Source organism: Anoplopoma fimbria, chromosome 20 (assembly GCF_027596085.1).
Source record: "Anoplopoma fimbria isolate UVic2021 breed Golden Eagle Sablefish chromosome 20, Afim_UVic_2022, whole genome shotgun sequence".
Lineage (NCBI taxonomy): Eukaryota > Metazoa > Chordata > Actinopteri > Perciformes > Anoplopomatidae > Anoplopoma > Anoplopoma fimbria.
In genome coordinates this window covers 18,236,695-18,258,384 of record NC_072468.1, presented here as the reverse complement: position 1 = coordinate 18,258,384, position 21,690 = coordinate 18,236,695, and the positions used below count along the sequence as shown (strand labels likewise).

General features: G+C 44.3%; 1 protein-coding gene across 2 annotated transcripts in view; it reads right to left on the bottom strand.

Moving 5' to 3' along the window:
- Positions 1-21,690, bottom strand: part of LOC129109531 (nectin-2-like) — a 76,552-nt gene that overhangs the window by 16,928 nt on the left and 37,934 nt on the right. Inside the window, exon 7 of one of the 2 annotated variants that reach the window (XM_054621617.1) lies at positions 13,668-17,016. The exons of the other annotated variant lie outside the window; for it this stretch is intronic. Coding sequence (XP_054477592.1) covers positions 16,442-17,016 — 575 coding nt within the window. The 3' untranslated portion in view covers positions 13,668-16,441. Of the gene's footprint in view, positions 1-13,667; positions 17,017-21,690 lie in introns of those variants that run through there. 2 annotated transcript variants of the gene reach the window in all.

The window sequence follows — 21,690 nt, the reverse complement described above, 5'->3', positions numbered from 1 at the left end:
CTATTGAGTTAATGAGTGAAACGACAGGTGAATGCTGCACCTGAGTGTGCAACACTTAACACCACTTCAGTAAATCCTATATGTCAACAGCGTTCCCTCAGCAGGACTGATGTCATCCTCAGTATAATAGAACAGTGGCACTATTTCCTGCTTCCGACAAACTCAAATACACACACCAATGCAGCTCTGTCCCCATTGCTCCAGGTGACAGGTGTGTCACAGCAGTATGGCTGGAACCTGGTGATCACACGACGGACTGAATGACCGGTTAGTCAGCTAGCTGGCTGACTCACTGACTTGAGAGGATAAGATCGCATTCACCGTCATGCCGTCTGCACTGCGTAAATGTGGGTCTATTCTCTTGAAAAGAAAAGGGCTAATGTGTCACTCTCGGTTCAGAAAGGGTTAGACGTGGAGATGCTCAGATTAATAAGGGATGCAGACCAGAAACGGAGTGTTTATTAGCCTCTGTGTCACAGATGAGACCGGTTCCGAGACCTTTGTTCATTTGGCTGTCAGTAAAGACACAATAGGACAGTCACACTTTCTTTGACGCGCCACTCTGGAATGTTAATCACCACAGAAACCCATTATCTGCACATCCTCTCGTTCCCTCCCCCCATTTGTCTCCCTCTCCTTTTAAAACCTGACAAACTCATTGCTTGTTACTAGAAAGTACCATTGTTTCATTGAGCGCACATGTAGAGGGAGACAGAGACATGAGGCAGAGGAGATAAGAGGAGGCGCAGCAGAGAGGGGAGGCCTGCCTGACTGCTGACATAAATTGGGGATCATAAAAAGTGTCTTCCCAGAATTAATCTGCGAAGAATGAATAAAGTGAAGTACCGCTGGGAGGTTTTGTGTGTGTGTGTGTGTGTGTGTAGCTGAGTCTTGAATCCATAATGAAGACAAAAGAATGGAAAGCAACACGAAACACATGACTTTCAAATTAATTCATAAAGCTTGATGATCTAGGTTCAAGAGGATGTATGTGGACATTTATTTTTCTGTGTTAATGCAACATAGCTATTGTATAAATATTTTTTGTGTATCTGTGCGTGGATGTTTGGTGTGTCCGTGCCGCAGCTGTGACACTCCTTGTACACTCCTTGGCCCTCTCTCTGCTGCAGCGCCTACAGGAAGTGCCACATACATCAGGAATGTAGTAATGCATAAGGCAGAATGTCAACACTGATGCATAATTTTTGCGGTAAAATGCTAAATGTCACCAAACACCAAGCTATGTTTCGACTGACGGCGGGCGCACGGATCACCAGAGGAAGCGCTGGCAGCCAGAAGGCGCTACACCAGCCGTCACACCAGAAGTGAAAGGCTACAACTGTGCTGTACTCAGCTGTGGCAGGAGTGGCGGAGTAGGCGACAGGCGAGATCAGGGGACAAGGAGGGTAATGAAAGCAGATTTGAAGGACAAGGGAGTGAGGCAAGTGCATTTTCTTTCTCCCAACACAGATGCATTTGCAAAAGAAGAGAAACACAATCTGCCCCATTGTATCTGTGGTTCTCACACCACTGAGGCAAGTTAATAACGTTAAATCCAGAAGCATTAGCATTTACACCAGGTATTTAATAAGTATTCTTGGTATTAAGCCTGCATTGTGATTGGATCCGGCGGTTGGAGGTTGGAGGTGGTGTTGGACATGGATGGGCATCATCTCTTTTCATGAAATAGATTTGCAGCTTTTACCGAGATTGCTTAGGCTAACAGGAGCATGGACAAATTAAGGAGAACTGGTGGATAATGCTCTCAAAGATTGTGCTCCATTCATTCCTAAAGTGGCTCACTGGGTACATGCACTGAAAAAGTCTCTGCAGGTTTCTTCGCACTTCCCTTTTTTGGCACATTAATGGAATCAAATACTGTAAACGTGTGGCGCTTCTAGACTAGACTTCTTATTCAATAGAAAGTGGTTACATTGAAATCCAAATAAAAATCTAATTATCTGCATGGCTGGATGCCACAAGGTATGCATTGTTATTGGTGTGAATTGATCCTTTAACATTTTGGAATATGGCTTTCATTATAATTACCACTACTTTATACTCATTATACCCAAAGGGAAGAGAAAATGCAATCACACAAACACACACAGTCGTGTTTACATGACTTTTGGGGACATTACATTGACTTACATTCATATCCTGGAGGCTTACCCCAACCATAACAATAACCTAATGCTAACCTTAAACCATGTATTCACACTAAAATGTGATGAATTACTTTATAAGGGAATGCATGCTGTCCTCATAAGAAAGGAGAGTCCCCACAACACATTTAAAAGCACACACACACACGCACGCACGCACGCACGCACGCGGAATGTGAGGACAGCAGGAAGAGGCGACCAAGAGAGAATAAGTAGCCAGTGATGCAGATATATGGCTTAAACTCTCCCTCCAAGGCAGGAGACCACCAGCTGAGCTCCCGTAATGAAAAACTACACGATTAATATCTATGTTGAGAGTTGGCATCAAGTATTTTTAACAACACATGCACCAAGACACACAGAAAGAGGGGACTGTGCGTGAGCATACACAAACACAAAAACAGAACCAACGACAGACAGCAACAGTTTCACGAAGAAGTATGATATTCTTGTATTTTAAAGTGCTAAGTTTGTGCTTATGACCTTTAAGGTTGAACGGGTGAGTAATGAGGAGCAGGGCGACTCAGCCTGGCCTGCCTGAGAGGCTGCTGAATGAAGGACAAGGATGGAGGGATGGGTGAGATAAAGAGATGGAGAGAGAGAAAGTAAGAAAGAGGAACTATGAAGGCACTGTCATCTCATTTTTCCTCCCCCCGGCTCCCCCAGCTGTTGTTCTCTCTCCTCGATCACATCTAATTGTCACTCATCCCTCCAATCCCTCCCCCCTCCCCTCACTCGCTTGCTCCTTCCTCTTCTTTCCCTCTCTTTTTTCTCCATCCACACAAATGACTCAGTGAAACAGGTCAAGTGTTACAAAATTCCCCCTGCAGCTCAACCTGCCTAATACAAGGTCTGGCTCATTGCACCAAGACAAGTAATACGCTGCCTACTCACTGAGAGGGGGGCGCACATACACATTGACACACTCACACACTCACACACACACACAAACATACACACACTGGCCTACCACCAACACAAGATGAATTCAAGCCCATAAAATGCCTACACAATTAGCATATTTATCCATTATGTACAAGCATGCCAAAACACACCATTAAACAATTCATCTAGATAAAGCTGTATGTTAAAAAAAAAAAAAAAGAAGAAAAATCTAAATCCAATTTGTTTTATTACAGTCAAAGATGTCAAAAACTAATTCCCATTGCTTGTGTTATAGTCTTTCTAAATCTGCATCTACATGGAAACAAAAAGGAAAACATCACATCCGTATCCTCTCAATAGAGCTCAAAATATTAGTTAATAAAGAGAAAGTAATCTATTTAATAACCACAAAAATCCCAAAACATTTCTTACTTACCGTTTCTAAGTTAAGGTTAAGATAACATCATTTTAAGGATTTACATCTTTTCTTTGTCTCATGTGATAGCAAACATAACATCTTTGAGTTTTGAACTACCAGTCTGAAAAAAGAAAAGAAGAAATGTCAAGCCATCACCTTAGGCTTTTGTAAATTGTGAAATGCATTGTTCTTGATATTCTATAGACCACATGATGATGAATAAATAATGATCTGCAGATTAATCGGTCATCAAAAAAACTGTCTATTGCAGCCCTACAGTAAAAAGGTAGTAGAAGAGGCCAGTATATAACTTGGGAAGAAGCCATATTTAAAACACGCACTGCCTCTCTCTCTACCTCTCCCACCTACCCACACTAATGAAAAGCAATTGGGCGACAGAGAACCCTGAAGCAACAGAGTGAAAGTGGTATTAAGAGCAGGGCAGCAGAGTAAAGGGCCTTAAAATAGGATAAATGACCGGGAAGAACTAAAGCCAACACACACACACACACACACTTGCCTTTTAACACACACCATGACAAACCTGGTCCTAGAGAGTTCAGTATTATGCAAGTGTGTTTGCTCAGCAGGCAGAGTGTTGTGATATAGAAATGTAACAGCTCCATATATCAGGAAGGTGGGGACCTATAGAGGATAAACGACCTGCGAGCAGGAACTGGACAGTGTATGTAATACACAGATAAATAACTGGGAGTCTTATGATGACACACTGACTCCCGGAGAGCGCGTGGAAACCAACGCACAAACACAAGACGATGAAGAGACCAGTAACATGGAACCGGAGCACGCGCTTGTTTCTAAGAGTGTTGTTTGTGTGAATCCCCCAGGGGAACGGCGGTCGTTTGGGAGGGTAATGACTTAGGAAAACTGAAACGTACTGGAACATAAATTAATCAAAATGCGAGACCTGCATTCACGCAAACTGCGAATGCTCGGCACCGTCTATTTTTTTTGCTGTTCATACCCCGCTGTTAGCGCGCAACAAAGAAGTTCCAGCTATTACACACAGTGAACAGAGCATAATTCTGCATCGATGTTTCCGCTCGCTGCTCCCGTTGAAGGCAGGCTGGTCAGATCAGAAGTCTGTGGCTGGGATGAACCAGTTATTACTGTCAAGGCGACAAAAAGCGCACGTCCACGTTTGTAAGAAGCGATAATCGGCGCCTGTGTTTATAAACATTTCACGTACAGCTCCTGTGATGCCAAACGCCAAATTTCAATAACATTTCATTTCCTCCTCCAAGATAAGACCTTTTGTCCAGGCAAGACTATTTATTCTATTGCTGCTCTAAGCTGACAGTTAAACGGACAGCGGATGGTGCAGCGTGGCTGTGCTTCGCATGGCAATGCCAGAGCTATTTTCTCAAACTCTGCCTTTCTCCCATTATACACCGAAATGCACTCTTCAACTGCGAATCAGGGCTGTTACCCATAATGCCTCGGCGGCGGGGTTGAGTGACGGGTGACGATGATGAAAATCACTGACGGCCCTTGAGGAGAGGAAGGATTAAACAAGGGGCCAAACACATACAGGAGACCCCTAGCGGGTGCTGCCCTTTGGTCACAGATCAACACGGACACGCACACACAAAAACATGTAAAAACACACAGAGACGCAAGTCAATGACAGCGTCTGAGGGCCGACACCGTCTGACTTAATAGCTTGGAGCAGCTTGATTTCGTGCATACAGACTTCGGTTTCTTGGGGCCATAATTAATGAGTCAAATCAATAATGTCATTCCCTTTTAAAATCATGCCTCTGGGTTTGATAGCAAGTGATTGGACACGTGTTGGAAGTGAGAAAAGAGAAATGATTAGAGATGAGTTTACACCCCAGGACTGGTTGGACAGCTTTGGATTTATACAAAAACACACACACACAACACACAGACACACACACACAGTTCTTTAAGAGACTGACAATGCTTTAACATTTAGCCAATGATAAGAAGATAGGAAAGTCAGAGAAGATGGGGAGGGCAGAAGAAGTGATTACAGGAAAAGAGATGTCGAGATAAGATGACAGACACATGAATGGGGAGGCAGTTTGTGGATATAAAGGAGGAGCTGAGACATTCACATGAGCAGACACACACACACTACGCAATTTTGTGAAGTCCTGACAGTTCTCTCCTCGCTACAGCCGTTACTTAATGTCAAGCAAAGAAAGCAGAGGAGGACTTGAATCGTAGAGGGGAACCAGCTGTATATCCCTTCAGACACAGGAAATCTATAAATGTAAATAAAGCTGCGTAATGATTCAGTGTTGTTGTATATCAATGTGCAGTGGAATGCTAATGGTTAGTTTGTAAGTATGCGCAACAAATGTGATATACATAGTATAATTTTATTAATATACTAGAAGTGTTGTGTTTTATGTGTGAGCAGTAAACACTATACAATATTGATAGAATGCTATGAATTATATGTAATACACCATGATATAGCATATGATATTAAAAGACAATAATAGACAGTTAATTCTACTGAACCTTGATTCATTTATGTTATTTAGCCATGGCGACAGACTTCAGAAAATATCCTTATTATGATTATTATGATATTATGATTTCAGCCATTTTGCCCTAAATACATACACAATGGACATCATTTTTATATAATAGCATGGTTCATGTTATAATTCAGTTCTGCTGCAGTTTCAAGATATTTTATGAGAGAAGAAAGAAAAAAAACTTGAACATTTGTTGTTCAACAATAATCATTTGTGAGCATTTGCGATAAACTCCCACACAGACAGAAACATTTGCATGCACTTTCCGTACTGTCGGCAGGCAAACATCTGCACAGCAGTTACATGCACAAATGAACGTGGACACAATCATCCGCAACTTACTTTGGACTCAGCAGTCCCCCGAAGACTATCTCCAGTCCCTAAGACCAAATATTTGCAGACTTGTTTATTTTTTCTCCATATTCATCTCCCATTCTGTATGTTTATATCTGAGGATATGCAGACGTGCGTGTGCCAGTGTGTGCACATACTTTGTACGGGCTGCCTGTTGAGACGGTGAATTAGACAGCAAGTGCATTTGATCTGCAAAGCACCCCTGGGCAAATACGCACAAAATGAGACAAACACGCACACACATGCACACACATGCACACGAGGCTTGCATAGAGCATCAAAATCATTTCCGTCACAGAATCTATTCTTAGGAGCAGAAACGAACCATTCTTTTCCCAGATATAAATCTCTTTTATTCATACCCACACAGTCACGCACATACACATACACACACACACACACACGTGCACACATAGCTCAGAGCTACACTCCCTGGTGGTCATAATGCATTCACATAATGTTCTTTGTTTTCTATTTTCTAGAACAGGATTTGTTCCAGGTAAGTCACAGTAGGAAGACCTTTTTAGGGCTTATTTAACTCGCAAACACGCATGCAATCACGCTGCTTCTTCCATCTGGTGATGGTGGGCGTTTGTGCAGGTGTGTCGAGGTCAGCGGCGTTCAAAGCTTCTTTTCCCATCTCCCTCTCTCCCTCACACTCGCACAAACACTCTGATCTGTGAGAAGCTAAATCAACACAGCTGCAACAACTCAGCCCTCATGGTCCTCCTCGCTTCACTCAGCCGTCTTCCACTCCATTTTTAATCAGGAGTCTCCTCCCTTTCTCTGTTCTGATTTTTGCCCTTTTGCTCTCTCTTCGTCCTCCCAGACTCCTCCTCGCCCTTCTTCTTCTTTTTTTAACCACTCTTTTATTCAATCTTGCATTGGTCAATGTTAGATTTATATGCCGACCGGCTCTCTGTAGCTTTTGCCAATACACAAGGCTTTAGATCTCACCCCTTCAACCTCCTTCCCTCTCCTCACACCATCAATCCCTCTTTGCCCTCCCTCCCAACCACCTCTCTCGATCTATCCGTCTCTCCCTCTCTCCCTGCCCTTCTCTGCCCTCCCAGCAGTCAGCCCGAGCATGTGCTACCCCGGGGGAGACGTGCCTCATCCGCCCAACAATGCACTGAAACCAACCAGCTACCTCCAGCCCTGTCAGCACGGGACAGGAAGAGTAAACGCCCAGGGGCCTCCAGGGGAAACAGGAGCGTCCACTCCCCCCCCGTCTGTCTGCCTGGATGTGTATTTATGTGTGTGTGTGTGTGTGTGTGTGTGTGTGTGTGTGTGTGTGTGTGTGTGTGTGTGTGTGTGTGTGTGTGTGTGTAGCAGACACATATCTGAACAAAACCGACTGACCAGAAGACAGAAGATCGGATGTTATCGTTTGCCATTCGGAAAGAGGAATGATACGATTTCCAATTTCCTGTGATTATTTACAAATGTTACTTCCTCTGCACTTTGCTTTCACCTTGCTCAACATGATAACAATACTCCAAAGTTCCTTCCAGTTGAAAAAGTGTGTTCATTACTTTGACAGGAAGGTCCTTGGGACATTTTACTTGAAAGTGATACCGTCAATCAAACAAGCTCGCCATTCTTTGACACTGAATGTTGAGTATATATTAAGGTGTGGAAGAACTTTCATTTTTATCTGCATTGCATTAACATCTTAGGTAATGACGTAATGTTTGTTTCCAGAGAACACGGTAGATGAGTTGTTGCCTGACACTGCTGCCTTCCCCGCAATCAAGAGAAGACAGCACATTAGAGCAGACATCATATCCAACCAAAAAAAAACCCAACATATCAACAGCACTACAGCCTCTGAAAAGAACCTAATCTAACTTTCACAAACAACCAGTGTCAGAAACTAAATTGGTCTCTTACTGACTCCCATATTGTCAACAAGACCACATTTGTAACAAACTGGCTAAGACAGTGTGAAATTACAAACTCAACACACGCTTTCATAAAACAGTACTGATTTCAATTTAATTTCAATATAACAGGAGTGTGAAAGTGAGCCAAATCAACAGTGAAAGCAATAAATGGGTGTGTGGAATACTGCAGTCAGAGATTATTAGGACTAGAGACTGTATATGATTAGGACAGTGACACAATGTTCATGTTTGGACTTTGTACAATGGCTAAGAAGTTAAAGTACTGACATGTTTAATTTGAGGGTGTTTATATCAGCATCAGATGAACTATGCAGGTACTGTAGTGATTCTTAGCCACGCTGGTCAATCCACCACTTTGATCCAGACTGAAATATCTCAACAAATACTGGAGGGACTCCCTAGAAATCTTTTACAGACGTTCATGCTCCCCATAGGATTGTTCCTAGAGTTTTCTTCTGGCACTACCATGCTGTTCAGATTTGGTTTTGAGTGAAATGTCTCAACAAGGAAATGTGAGATATTTATCACTTTCTATAACGACAACATTTATAATGTGTTATGGACATAAAAATGATGTACTATAATCTCTTTATAACACTGTATAATCATAAATCACAAAACATTTTATAATGTCTAAGGTCCAGTATCACAATACTTCATAATTGCTGGCCATTAAAGTAGAAGACAATTTTTAGGTTTTGTGTGTTCATGCATAGATTTAGTCATTTTTTTTATTTATTTTACTTAAAGCAAGCAATGACCACTTCGAGTAACCTATTACGACAGTAAAATGCATTTCAACCGTGAGGAGACTTTGAAATAGTCGTCTACACCCACAGACATCAGCTGACACTTGTTATCTCTCCTTGTGATGTACTATCAGGCCTGAACGTCTAGTGCCTCCTTCAGTCTCCTCTTCAGTTAATGAAACATGTGCTTGGACTGAGGTCAGATGACTTGGCCAGAGAAGAACATTCCACAGTTCGGCCATTAAAACTCTTTAATTACCTTGTTTTCTTGCTCAGGATCATTGTCCTAAAACCGGGGGAGTGTGTACAATACTAAGAGCTGTGAGTCAAGACACACGCAGCTGGAGATTTGATGATTCACCACAGGCAAGATCAAGAAGAGCCAGTCTATTTTAAAGGCAAGAGAAAATTATGCAGGAATCAACTTTAATAATTGAAGTCAGAGGCAGACACTTGCTTTAATCCCTGTGAAGGACCAGGTCACCGCATCCATCACTCAGAAACCCATGCAACAGTCCAGGCCATTCATCACTCACTCTGGGATTTATTAGTTAGGTCTAGAACCGGGAGGGCGAGAGGTTAAATGAGGAGCATTGTGTTAGCGGTTATCAGCAGAGAGAGCCCAAAGTGGGTCTGTCTGCTAATCCACACACACACACACACACACACACACACACACACACACACACACACACACACACACACATGTTTAATCACACACACACACACACACACACACACACACACACACACACACACACACACACACACAGACAGATGTTTAATCAACAGTGCGGCTGCCAGAGCTGCAAGTTAAATATACATCCACGTACAAACATGCATGTGTGTGACCACCACACACACATCACACACACCACAGCTTGATCTTGCACACACATACCAAACAATCTGATAACACTTAAACTGATAAACACCGTCTCACACAAACATCCTGTGGAAATAAGAGCTGTCTGCAGCCAAGTGAAACACTCAATGGGTGGCTAAACACATGAACAACATGAGCATACTTCTTTAGCACACTGTATGAACAAACCACACACTCACATGCTCATTCTCTGTCTAATACACGCCTACATACACACACACACACACAAACACAAACAACTTGGTATAAACAGGGCCACTACCAGCTCGCCGGATTGCCCAGGGGCACCTCCCCATGTCTCATCACTGTAAGTTAATGTTGTACACAGCGGTGGAGCTCGGCGTAGCTGCTGTCACTTTTGCTTCGGATCCAGGTTATGCGCTCGGAGCTCAAATAGGCCAGGTTCTGCGTTACGGGGTCACCGCTTTCACAAGAGGTGCACCCTTTTTCAGGGACAAACGCAGAGCAAATTGTAAGTGTTGCACTGGCTTTTATTACTAGCTGCAGCTTAAAAGCCTTCTCTGCGGTGCTCAAGCCTTTTTACATTTAGCCAGAAAACCAAAGGAGTCAGAGCGTGTCTGTGTGTGGAGTGTGTGTAAAGTGCTCTCTATCTCGCAAGCCTCAAATCCAAAGCAATTAGAGAGGCCAGATGGTGGGCTGGACTCACAGTAAATAGCTGTGCATCGACAGAAGAAGAAGCCTGCAACAAAAATGAACTGTGACAAGGAGCCAGGACGACACACGGATACATGAAGGCATCAAAGCACCGGGCAAACATCGAGGATGCGCTGCCATGACCGCCATAAACCAACTGTCACAGTCGCGGGGATGTTAACGGCACAACTTGAGTGTATTGTTTGATGGCAGCACAGAGGGGGTGCTTGTATGTAAAACTAAATACGGCAGATGCACAGACACGCATGAGAGCACATATTCATTCCCTTGCCAGAACAATCATACAGAAACCTGTTTTCACACACACACACACACACACACACACACACACACACACACACACACACAAACAAACACACGGACAACCCTCTACATGCCCTTCTGTTAAAATTTGACCAAACCAGTTTGGTTTAGTCAGAGTTCAAACAATGCAGCCTTTGAGAGGCGCTCCATTCACAGAGGTTCAGCTTGGCCTGCACATTCCCAAACTGAAAACACAAGCTGCCTCCCTCCAGGAAAAACCATTGAAGCTACAGCACCGCATTCCTCAACTCTATCATTTTCTGTGTATGTGTGTGTGTGTGTGTGTATGTGTGTGTGTGTGTGTGTGTGTGTGTGTGTGTGTGTGTGTGTGTGTGTGTGTGTGTGTGTGTGTGTGTGTGTTTACAGTGTTTTTTGCCTGAGAGGTGTTGGGGTTCAACTGAATATAATGATTATATACAGTTTATGCATCTTGAAATAAGTGAGTGCATGTATGACCACTCTTCATAATCCACACGCTCAGGTAAGAAATGTGCCCTTTAAACAACTACGGCAGTCATTTCCTTACCGGTTACCAAGGCAGCATGTTTACTTCAGCCAACCAGGAAAACATATAGGAAGTCCGAGATACTGAGAGGAGGTGGAGCTTGAGCACAGGACGATTGTTATGCACTTAATGGCCTCTCCTATTCCTGTGCTCAGTTTCCCCCTAAACCTGTTATCACACCTCTGTTGACACACACGCAGATTTATCAAAACCGAAATGAGAAACAGCCAGACCAGGAAATGAGAGTGAAAAAAAACAAACAGAGTGGGGGGTGGTGTGTCTGGAGTGTGAAGGATGGGTGACAAGACACAGAGAGGCCACTTCATATCCAGATCAATTAATCTATAAATCTAATCAGTGAGAATCAATGACTGGCACTTCTATCCAATCTGCTTCCTCTGTCCAATCTAAGCTAACTTCAAGTGTTAAAGAGAAAGAGGGAAGAAAAGGAGAAACATTAACAACACACAGCAATACTCGAACATTTCGAAAATCAAGAAATCTTTAATAGCAACCAAATACGAAAATAATATAGAAAGACACAACAAAATGGTGACATTAATTCAGTTGTTTTTTTTCCTCAAAAGACCGAAAAAATAATTGTAAATAAAAAAAATACAAAAAGAAAAAACAACGTTTACACAGAGCAGTTGATAATAAAAAGCACATTTCGGGGTAAGACTGTTTTGTTGTGTGTACAGTTCATTTGTATAGAAGAAGCACATTTGCCAGCTTGGCAGCAATCACAGCGCAGCAGTCAAGAATAAAGCACTCAGAAAACATAAATTATAAAGCACTGCAAAATAACAGAAAAGAGGGGAAACTGTAATAGGGGGAAATAAATCCTTCATGCTTGCCGTCACTGAGAAAATACACAAACGTGACACCATAAATTAGTAATATCTTTTTCTCTGCTACATATTTATATATTTATACTATGTACACAGGGAAGTTTTCTCTCTCTTTTTATTTTTTCTTCTTTTATGCGAGTGAGATGGGAGATGTTAAGGCTTTGATTAGTCATCAAATGTCTGGAGCAGAAGAAATTGCAACAGTATGTGGCTTTGTGTGGGGAAAAAAAGTCTGTATTTTGACTACCTAACCTTGTGCTAGACCCGGGCCAGGATTGTGGAATTTCTCTAAAAGCATTTTGTCTGACAAGCCTTACTTGGGTGCTGAGGTGGGTGGTGTGTGTGTGTGTGTGTGTGTGTGTGTGTGTGTGTGTGTGTGTGTGTGTGTGTGTGTGTGTGTGTGTGTGTGTGTGTGTGTGTGTGTGTGTGTGTGTGTGGAGGCGGTCGCAGTGGCGGAGGTGGCAAAACAACATTTTGGAGACGAGTAGGAAGTTGTGATACTCTAAAAGCATTTGAAGCGACTCGGGGGGGCAGGTCAACGCGGTGGCATTTTTCTGAAAGGTATGTTCTCCGTGTGGAACAAAAGTGAAAATGGACAAACGTTTTCCTAAAAAGCCAGTTTGTCTGATACTGGGTGAAAGGTGTGCCCCTGAATGTGTCGTCGTCTCTGTTCTACGTGGTCATTCAGGTGATTCTGGATCAGGTTGGACTATTTGGGGAAGAAAGCAGTGGAGCAGGGGACACATCATGCTGCAGCTCTTTCTGCAGTAACAGGACTCAGTATATGTCCTGACAGAGCCACTGAGCAAGAAGAGGAGAAAGAAGTGTTTTTTTGTGTGTGTGTGTGTGTGTGTGTGTGTGTGTGTAGCTATGCGGGTACATTTGTGTGGGCTTATGTCAGGAGATGGCAGACTTGTCAGGTATGAGGTGTCTTCTGCACAGTTTGGCTGTGGGAGTGAGCATAATGAGAGTGACTGAGGGGTGTTTGTGTGTGGGCGAATGTTTCTCTGCGTTCTGCGTATATATGTACAGTAAGTGTGCGCGAATGAGTGTGTCTTGGAATTGCACAATAATATCTTTAGTTTGCCAGTTTTCTATGGTGACAAAAAAGGGAGGCTACTCAGGTTACAGCCCCAATGGCAGAGAGATGTCCCAGAGCCCCCCCGAGCATCACGAAAGTACCCACTGACACACTACTATATACACACACGCACACACAGAGCTGACTCAACACAGAGCGTCGCCTGGGTGGTTACGATCCACCTGATAAATTATGAGTTTTGTGGGTATTCTTGCATTGTGCAGGGTGTCTGTCATGACAAGGAGAGGAGAAGCCAATTGTGCTAAAAAAACACTGTGTGCTTATTATGTGGAAATGCAGCCAATGCTAACAAAAAAATTATACAAGCAATTCTTTTTTTTTTTTTTTTTTTTTTTTTTTTTTTTTTTTTTTTTTATCTATACAAATCGACTCTTTAGGCAAACTCAGCTCAGTTGGTCCAGCATGTTTTTTAACATCCAAACCACCGAGGTATTCATTAGATTAAAAATTACATTCTGAATTAACCTGTGAAACATTTGAACTTCAGGCTTGGCTGAACGCACAACGCCTTCCTCTTTACTTCCACAACACTGGCTCCATCGATCTGATATTTACATTGTCATAAATATCCACATTTTCACAAGAAAAATAAAGAAGCTTACATATATAGTACACAGATACCTCACACCAAAATGTACATACAACAGTTTTGTCGCTATTTTGACCCCATGAACCAAGTATTTCATATTACTTATATTTCTCTTTGCAGCGGTGACCCACACAAGTGCAAAAATAAGTAAATGCATTTTTTCTTATTTTTAGTGGTTGTGACAAATCAGCTGTGTTCAGAAATTTACTGTACCCAAGGTTGACAGGAGCTGCATTTATGTATAAGCTAAGGCCATTAGACGCTAATCCTATTGAACACACTGGCTTACAATATGCTAGACACTGCTCAAACACTGAAAGCCGTCTCTCTGTTTCTGTCATCTGCCTCCTGTGTCTCTCCTTTGCTCCCTCTCCATCTCTCTAGAAAAGGTTAAAAGCCATCACAATGGCAAGCTAGCACTGCTCGCCCTATACAGATACTTGTACTGTATGGGAGTGTTTCTCACCTCTATAGCTCAAGGTTAAAAACAGCTATGATAGGAAATGCTGGCAATCGCAGTCACCCTTGCTCTTGGCAATGGCTCACCCTGCATTTGACCTCATGACCTGCAGCGAACTGCAACCCAGATCTTTGCTGGGTTCTTACAGGAGGGCAGTACAGTCATCGAGAGCTGCACTCACCCGAATACCAGTGGGGCGGGGGGGGGGGGGGGCTCTTCATGATTAGAAGAGCTACAGTAGGACTTCTCTCCAAGATTGTCCATCACAGTCATCCAGTGCCTACATAGATACAGTGACGCATGCAGATGTACGGCCTCAAAGACAGCAGCGTGCAGTAGCATTTGTCCGAACGGGCCTCCGGTGGCTCGTTAGAAGGATAAATTAACAGTCAGGAGACAATCAGCCTTGAAGCTGCATCATAAAGGGGCCATTTCACTGCTTGTTGCCCGTTAGTCAATATGACTCCTGGAGCTTCGCTGTGGACGCAACCTTTTATGTCTCCCGATCAATTCAATGCATTTAACGCCGTCCGCTAATGGAAAGAAATATCACATGTAACTCATTGAAAATCCATCTGACCATAACGTGGCTTCGCTTTGGGGGTGGGGTTATGTTACATTCGGCCATTTACTAAAGTGTGGGTGGAGACGGTTAGCGTCCATGCGGCGGAGTGAACGTGGTCACTCCAGGTGGATTAGTCAGTCCTAGCATGTCAGGGCTCGCTTCGCTGGAATAGAGTAAGTGGGGCGTTTGACACATCAGAAGCTGTAAAATACCCCGCTGCTCTCTGTGGCCCTGACCTCGACACAACCGGATAAATCATAAACTCCCCATAAACACTGGGAGAGAGGGATGAAGAGAGAGAGACGGAGAGACGGAGAGAGGAACGATGGAGCGATTGGAGGTGGGAGGGGGGAGCAATCGCCACGTCATAAACGATAAGTGGTGGCAATCTGTTGGTCCCAGCTAAGCGAGCGACTTCACGGCTCATTACCAATCAAGCTCTTCCTGTCAGGAGCGCTCCGAAGAGACGGGGATGAGGAGGAAGAGAAAAAGAACAGACATGCTCCTCTCTAGTCCTCCTGCCTCCTGCATCCCTCTCTCCCTCCCTTGACCCTGTCAGATTGACTACACCTCACTCCCTCATCTCTTGCTTACCGTCTCTCTTACCTCCAGGCACAGGACCAAAGTTTGCATGTGAAGATCTTGTTGAGAGCTCTAGCTCAAACTCTGTGCTAGCTTACTTTGTTGGAATCGGATGCTCTTGTATTTGTGCCAGCAAATAAGGACCTAATGTTCTTTATAAATGTGGTTAAGTCAAGCAGGTCTGCTGCTGCTGATAGTTTGCAGAGAAGTTTGCGAGCAAGGCAGAGAGGGTAGAAATGAAAGCTCACCAGTAGACAAATACTTTGTTTATCTTCTCTAAATCAGCTGATCGCTACAGTCTATACCTTCAAATACCTTCCTCCCAACCCGTCACTAGCTACCAACTACCCACCAGCTGTCATTGCACTTTGCATTACCAAAACAAAAAAGGTTTCCCACAAGAGATAGCAGGAAAGACGCAACTGCTTGACAACCCCTTCCACTTCTACAGCTTTGGTGAAGATAAGAGTGAATATGCAAGTGAGTTGCCGCCTCTATAGCCAAACTTGTATCAAGATTCCATTATTCTACTCCCACACTACACAGTTCCTCCGTTTTAGTCTGTCTGTCAAGAGGCCTTGTCAAGGTCCCAGTGATAGCGATAGCATGAGCAGAAGCAGTGTGAGACAAGTAGTTTCTTTTCTCTGTTTGATTTCAACTTCTTAGGAACCAGATAACAGCAACGCTCTTTTCAGAATATCCCTCCACACCCACCTGTTCATTCAGTCCAATCTGGGGCTGCACTGTGATTAATAATAGGCTATGTTTCAAATCAATTTTCAAAAATAAAAGTGGTATTGTTTTTCTCTTCTCCATCAGCCAGGGACGAGGCCCTTGAGCCACAAAATCCTCGGGGAGGAATCCTCCATCCCTCCTTTTTTCTTCTCCTCCTCCTTTCCTCCTTTCCTTCTCTATACGTAAACAGCAGTCCGTGAGATGACGGAGCCGTCCCGCTGGGACTCCATGTCATCATCAATGTAATTTCCAATCATATCGTCCTGGTCATGCGGTGGGCGAAGCTGAAGGATGGGGGCCCCTCCGGTGAAGTGGTCATACCTCTCGTCCTCCTCCAGCTCATCAAACTTCCTCCTTTCCGCATCATCTAACTCATTGCTCAGCAGAATATCTTGGGCGGTGGGTGTAGTGGCAACATCTTCAGGCCGGCCCCCGATGGTGAGCGGCTGGTGGTGGTTGTTTTTCTCGCCGAGGCCCGGGTGGGTGGAGCTCTCGTTGTAAGCGTAGTTGGGGCCGTTGTTGTTGCCGCCTCCGACCCCGCCTCCACCCGTGCCGTTCTTGCTGGCCTTCTTGCCGCCGCCAAATATGCGCGTCTTCATGTCACTGCCGCCATTGCCACGATAACCCTGCTGTTGCCTGCGGTTACGGGTGACAAGCACGGCGATGAGAGCGGCGACCAAAAGGAGGGCCAGCAGGGAGCCAATCACAGCTCCCGCCACCACGCCGGCATTGGATGGGTTCACTGAGGGCTCTGTAGGAGGGAGGAGAGGCAGGGGGTGGGGGGGGGGAAGGAAGAAAAGGAATATGGTTGAGAAAAGCGAAAAAAAGGAGAACAGTGTGAAACATGGCGAGAGGGCAAGAGGGAAAATAGAGACAGCATAAAGAGGAGAAGGAAGAAAGGGTAATGTCAAGGAAAAAACGAGAAAGGTAGGAGTTGGAGGGTGTCAGTTGTGCTGCTCTGAATTGTATTCAGTGAAGTGTGTAAGAGTGCTGAGGTGTCAGTACAGTCAAAAGTGTGTGCGTGTGCGTGCTGAGCCTCTTCCTACACTGACATTTCCTCCTCTCCCTCAGAGCTGCTCCTGTCCCAATTCTCACGACAACGTCACGGCAACGTCACGACAACGTCACGACAACGTCTCCCCCTGTGTTGCCCCTCAACGGCCAGGGTCCATCCAAGGCTCACCACAAATCACAAGGCAAGTCAAGGCGAGGGGGAGGGAGGGGGGGGGGGGTGTACATACACATATACTTTCTGAAGGAGCGGAGAACGGTTGCATGCAGGGGGCAGAACAGGTGGAGGCCATGCACCGGAGGAGGAGGATAATGATGGATGGAGCAGTGGACGTTGGAAATTAGATGAGGAGGAGGAGGAGGAGGAGGGACAAAGTGACACTGTGGAATGACAACTCCTGCTGGAAGCCATGAGCTAAGAGCAGGGGGGAATATTCGGCAACCCCTCTCCGCAAAAAGGCGCCGAGCGAGTGCATGACGTTTTGTTTTTTTATTCCAGCACTATTAGTTTAGTCACGACTGCCATGGTCCACGCTCGCATACGCAAGAAAAGAAGCCATTTTAGGTTTCTTTTAAACGAAAGAAAAGGCTTTCACAGAGAGCAGCCTGGTTGAGAAGGGTATAAGTATAACAGGCTTCACAGTCCAACACACAGCATTCTGTTTGTGTATCAGAACTCCAGGGAGAAGAACAGTAGTGGTGTCTAAATCAGAGCTGTGAAGATGTCCCATATGACTTGTCAGCCATATAGCGCTCCTTCTCTGAACTCACACTTCCCACTCCCTCGACTTCCCTCGGCAGTAATATTAGTACAATATTTCAAAGCAGGCATTTGAACGGCAAAAATACACAACTGGTTTGCAGAGAAGGAAACCACCAGTTAACACTTAGGCCTGGTATCGTTTAAAATGTTGCGATTTACTGTGGCAATAAACACACCTAAGTTTCAGTACCAACAAAACCGAAACAAATACTGTTCTTTCATTCCTTACTTTGAGGAAAAAAACAAGAATCAAAATCAGCCTATTTAAATGCAATAGTTATGTTTGCAGCCATACAGCCTTAAAAAAAAATATACAATTGTGTAAAATCTGCAAAATTTGGATTTCAATCAGGAAGTATATGATCACAATTAGGCAAACCAGCTTTCAGTACTTGCCAAGGACACATTTCAGTCATTAGTCAAAAGGTATTTTAAATCAGGCCTAGTTGAGACACGACTAGCAAGCCTCCAGGAGAGACCATGACAGTGTTATTGCTTTGTACAGGCTTTTTGGGGCCATGAGTTCAGGGCTCTAAGTGCTTTCTGCGAGTATGACAACTCCCTGCAGACCCTGTGACAGTTTCCCCCATGTGGTCATCATCTATAACTCAGTGGGCAGGGAGTATGGCACTAAAACTGAAGGAGTTAAGGGTCAGCTCCACTCATGCTGTATGCATTCACTGTGCTGTGAAGCACTCTGAACAAAAAATGTTTTCCAAATCACAGACAAGGAAATATGTACAAGTAACAACATCTTGTATAGGTAGGAGAGGCACGTCAGTACGATTGATATACAGCTCATACTTAATTCTGAAAAGCTGTTTTTTGCAACAACGTGCCTCTCTTCAGAGCCTTGAAACCTTATTTTCATAGAAGAGAATATTGATGCCTGGATGTATATTATTCTTACTTTTCCAGGGTTCAAAGCAAAGTATTATTTTATTTACTCGTTTATTCTGTTTGGATCATTTTCAATGTCCCAGAAGCAATAAGCTAAATGATTTAATTTTACTGCACATTGATGCAGAAACCTTATCTTATGGAATAGTATATCTTATGGAATAAGTATTTTTGCATCATCCATCGTTTTGAGTGTTCCTGCTTCCTTCTGGTTTGAGCACATGAGCTACACAATAAAATCAAGAACCCTTGGCTAAGCTGAACATCCTGTCTGTTGCTCTGGCTTTCCTTTCCACTCGCTGCACTTTCACCAGCCGCTGCAGAGGATTAACCAGCGGACGCTGCAGCTGGAATCCCTGCCTAAATTTGAAAAGTAGTGAAACAGCCCGATTCCTATTGTCATTCCCATTTGAAATCCATCAGAAGCTGGATCCTCTTGTTAAGTGAACAGAGAGTTGACAGAATTACTCTTGTAACACTGATTCTTGTCAAGAGAGGAAGTCTACACCTGTGCTCGGCTCTTGTGGTCCTCTTTATTTCTGCCTCTCCTCTAAACCCTTTCTAGCCCTTTCTCCATCTCTGCCTCCACTCCACCAGCTGTCTCCTGCAGCCTCTTTATGTGTCCTCTAAATCCATTTTTTCCCTGCCATCTCTCCACTTTACATTTGTATTTCTGCCACATGCTAGTTTTCTCCTCTGCGCTTCATTTTCAACATATGTCTAGGGGAAAAACAATTTCATGTGGGTATATTTTCTTTCCATCTTTCTTTCTTTTATTTCAATTTCTCCCAGCAGCCTCCCCCAAGCACACCGTTTCTCCTTCCCTTCCTATTCTCCCACGAGCAGTGCTAAACATCTCCGTTCACACACATGAGAGTGAGAGCTAGCCCTCAGTGTCCACTTGTAACAGGAACACAAGAAATGCATTATCACCTCGGGCTCAGTGGAGCTCTGGCGCATGCAACGTGGCAACAGCCTCTTGGCAAACTTGGAGCCGGATGCTGCCACACATTGCCGTCTCATCAAAGGGAATTACGCAGAAATTTAAATGCAAATTCTCCCTAAATTCCTCGCATCCAATTATTTTTAATGCGTCGCTCAAGTCAGTTCGAAAGTGTCTCTAAAAAGTCTATGCTGGTGAGTTTAAATCCTTTCGTGGTCGATAATTCATGTTTTATTCTACCCTGCATGAGACAACACTTAAAAGATTCAAGAGATAGATGTAAAAGAAGCCACCGCAGGCTCCCAGTACAGGCCCACTACAGACCCAGAAACATCCTAACAAAGCAACAGAGGAATTTATTTCAGTGGGTGAGGAGAGGACATCTTAGAAACACATGCTGCTAGATGAGCCAGCAGAAAAATCTGCAATATGCATGCTGTGTGGATAACAAGGGGGGGAAAAATAGAAAAAACAAACATGCAGAACTACAGTACCCACCCTTTCCCAACACACACACACACACACACACACACACACACACACACACACACACACACACACACACACACACACACACACACACACACACACACACACACACACACACACACACACACACACACACACACACACACACACACACACACACACACACACACACACACACACACAATACTGTGGAAGCCAAAAAACCAAATGCTTCTTATGAAGTCATGTCCAGCACGACCGTAAGCTCCAAGTGACCGCAAGTAATGAGAGAGATGGAGCGAAAGTAACGTCTACTGCAAAAAAAAAAAAAAAAAAAAAAAAAAAAGCATGGTCACGCACACACACGCATACACACTCATACATACTCGCACACACGCACACCATCATGGCCTGACGCTGGGGCTGGGCTGCACCTAGAGCATAGCTTAGTAGTATTCCCCGTCAGCATGTTAACTTATTGAAGAGAGCTGTGTGTGTGTGTGTGTGTGTGTGTGTGTGTGTGTGTGTGTGTGTGTGTGTGTGTGTGTGTGTGTGTGTGTGTGTGTGTGTGTGTTAGTGTAAGTGTAAGTGTGAGTGTGTGCTAATGAGGGGTGGGCAGGGGGCCACTAGCAGGCTGGAGGGAGACTTGGCTCCATCAGACCTGTTCCCTAGCTGTTTTCGCATGGCTGGAGACACACACTGACAGACACAGACAGATACAGGCAGACACACTCAGACACACACTCACACGCACCCACACCCCCAAACCTAATGGAGGAAAATGTCCAAGCTCTTTGCTCTTAAACTGCCTTCTTAGACGAGTCTGGAATTGGGAAAGAATGCACCGAATTGAGACGAAATGTATTCCCGTTGAACTGACGAGCCCCTGGATTGGGGACATTTTACTTTTTGAGATGTACAGAACGATGTGGTGGGGGGGAAATCTGGGTTAGCCACACAAGAACCCCCGCGAGAGGATACTGGAATGGAGGGATGGATGGATGGAGAGATGGGGACTACTAAGCTGTGATTAAGGAAGAGCTACAGGTTTTAAAGAGTTAAGCTTATAGAGAGAGCACGGGCGATAGCACAGGAGTGAGCAGGAGAGAGAGAAAGTGCTGGGGGGGCAGGAGTCTCTTCTCTGAGCCGGGAGATCAGCGCCAGACTTGCGGAGGCTGAAAGACAACCTGTGAGAGATAAGGAGGATGAGGAGAGAGCATATGCTAACTGTGAGGATGAGAGATGCAATGAAAAGAGCAAACTGCAGTGAGAGCGATAGCGAGGAAGAGATAAATCGAAAGAAAGCGGAGGGGAGAGCAGGGGTGTGGATACTTTTTTTG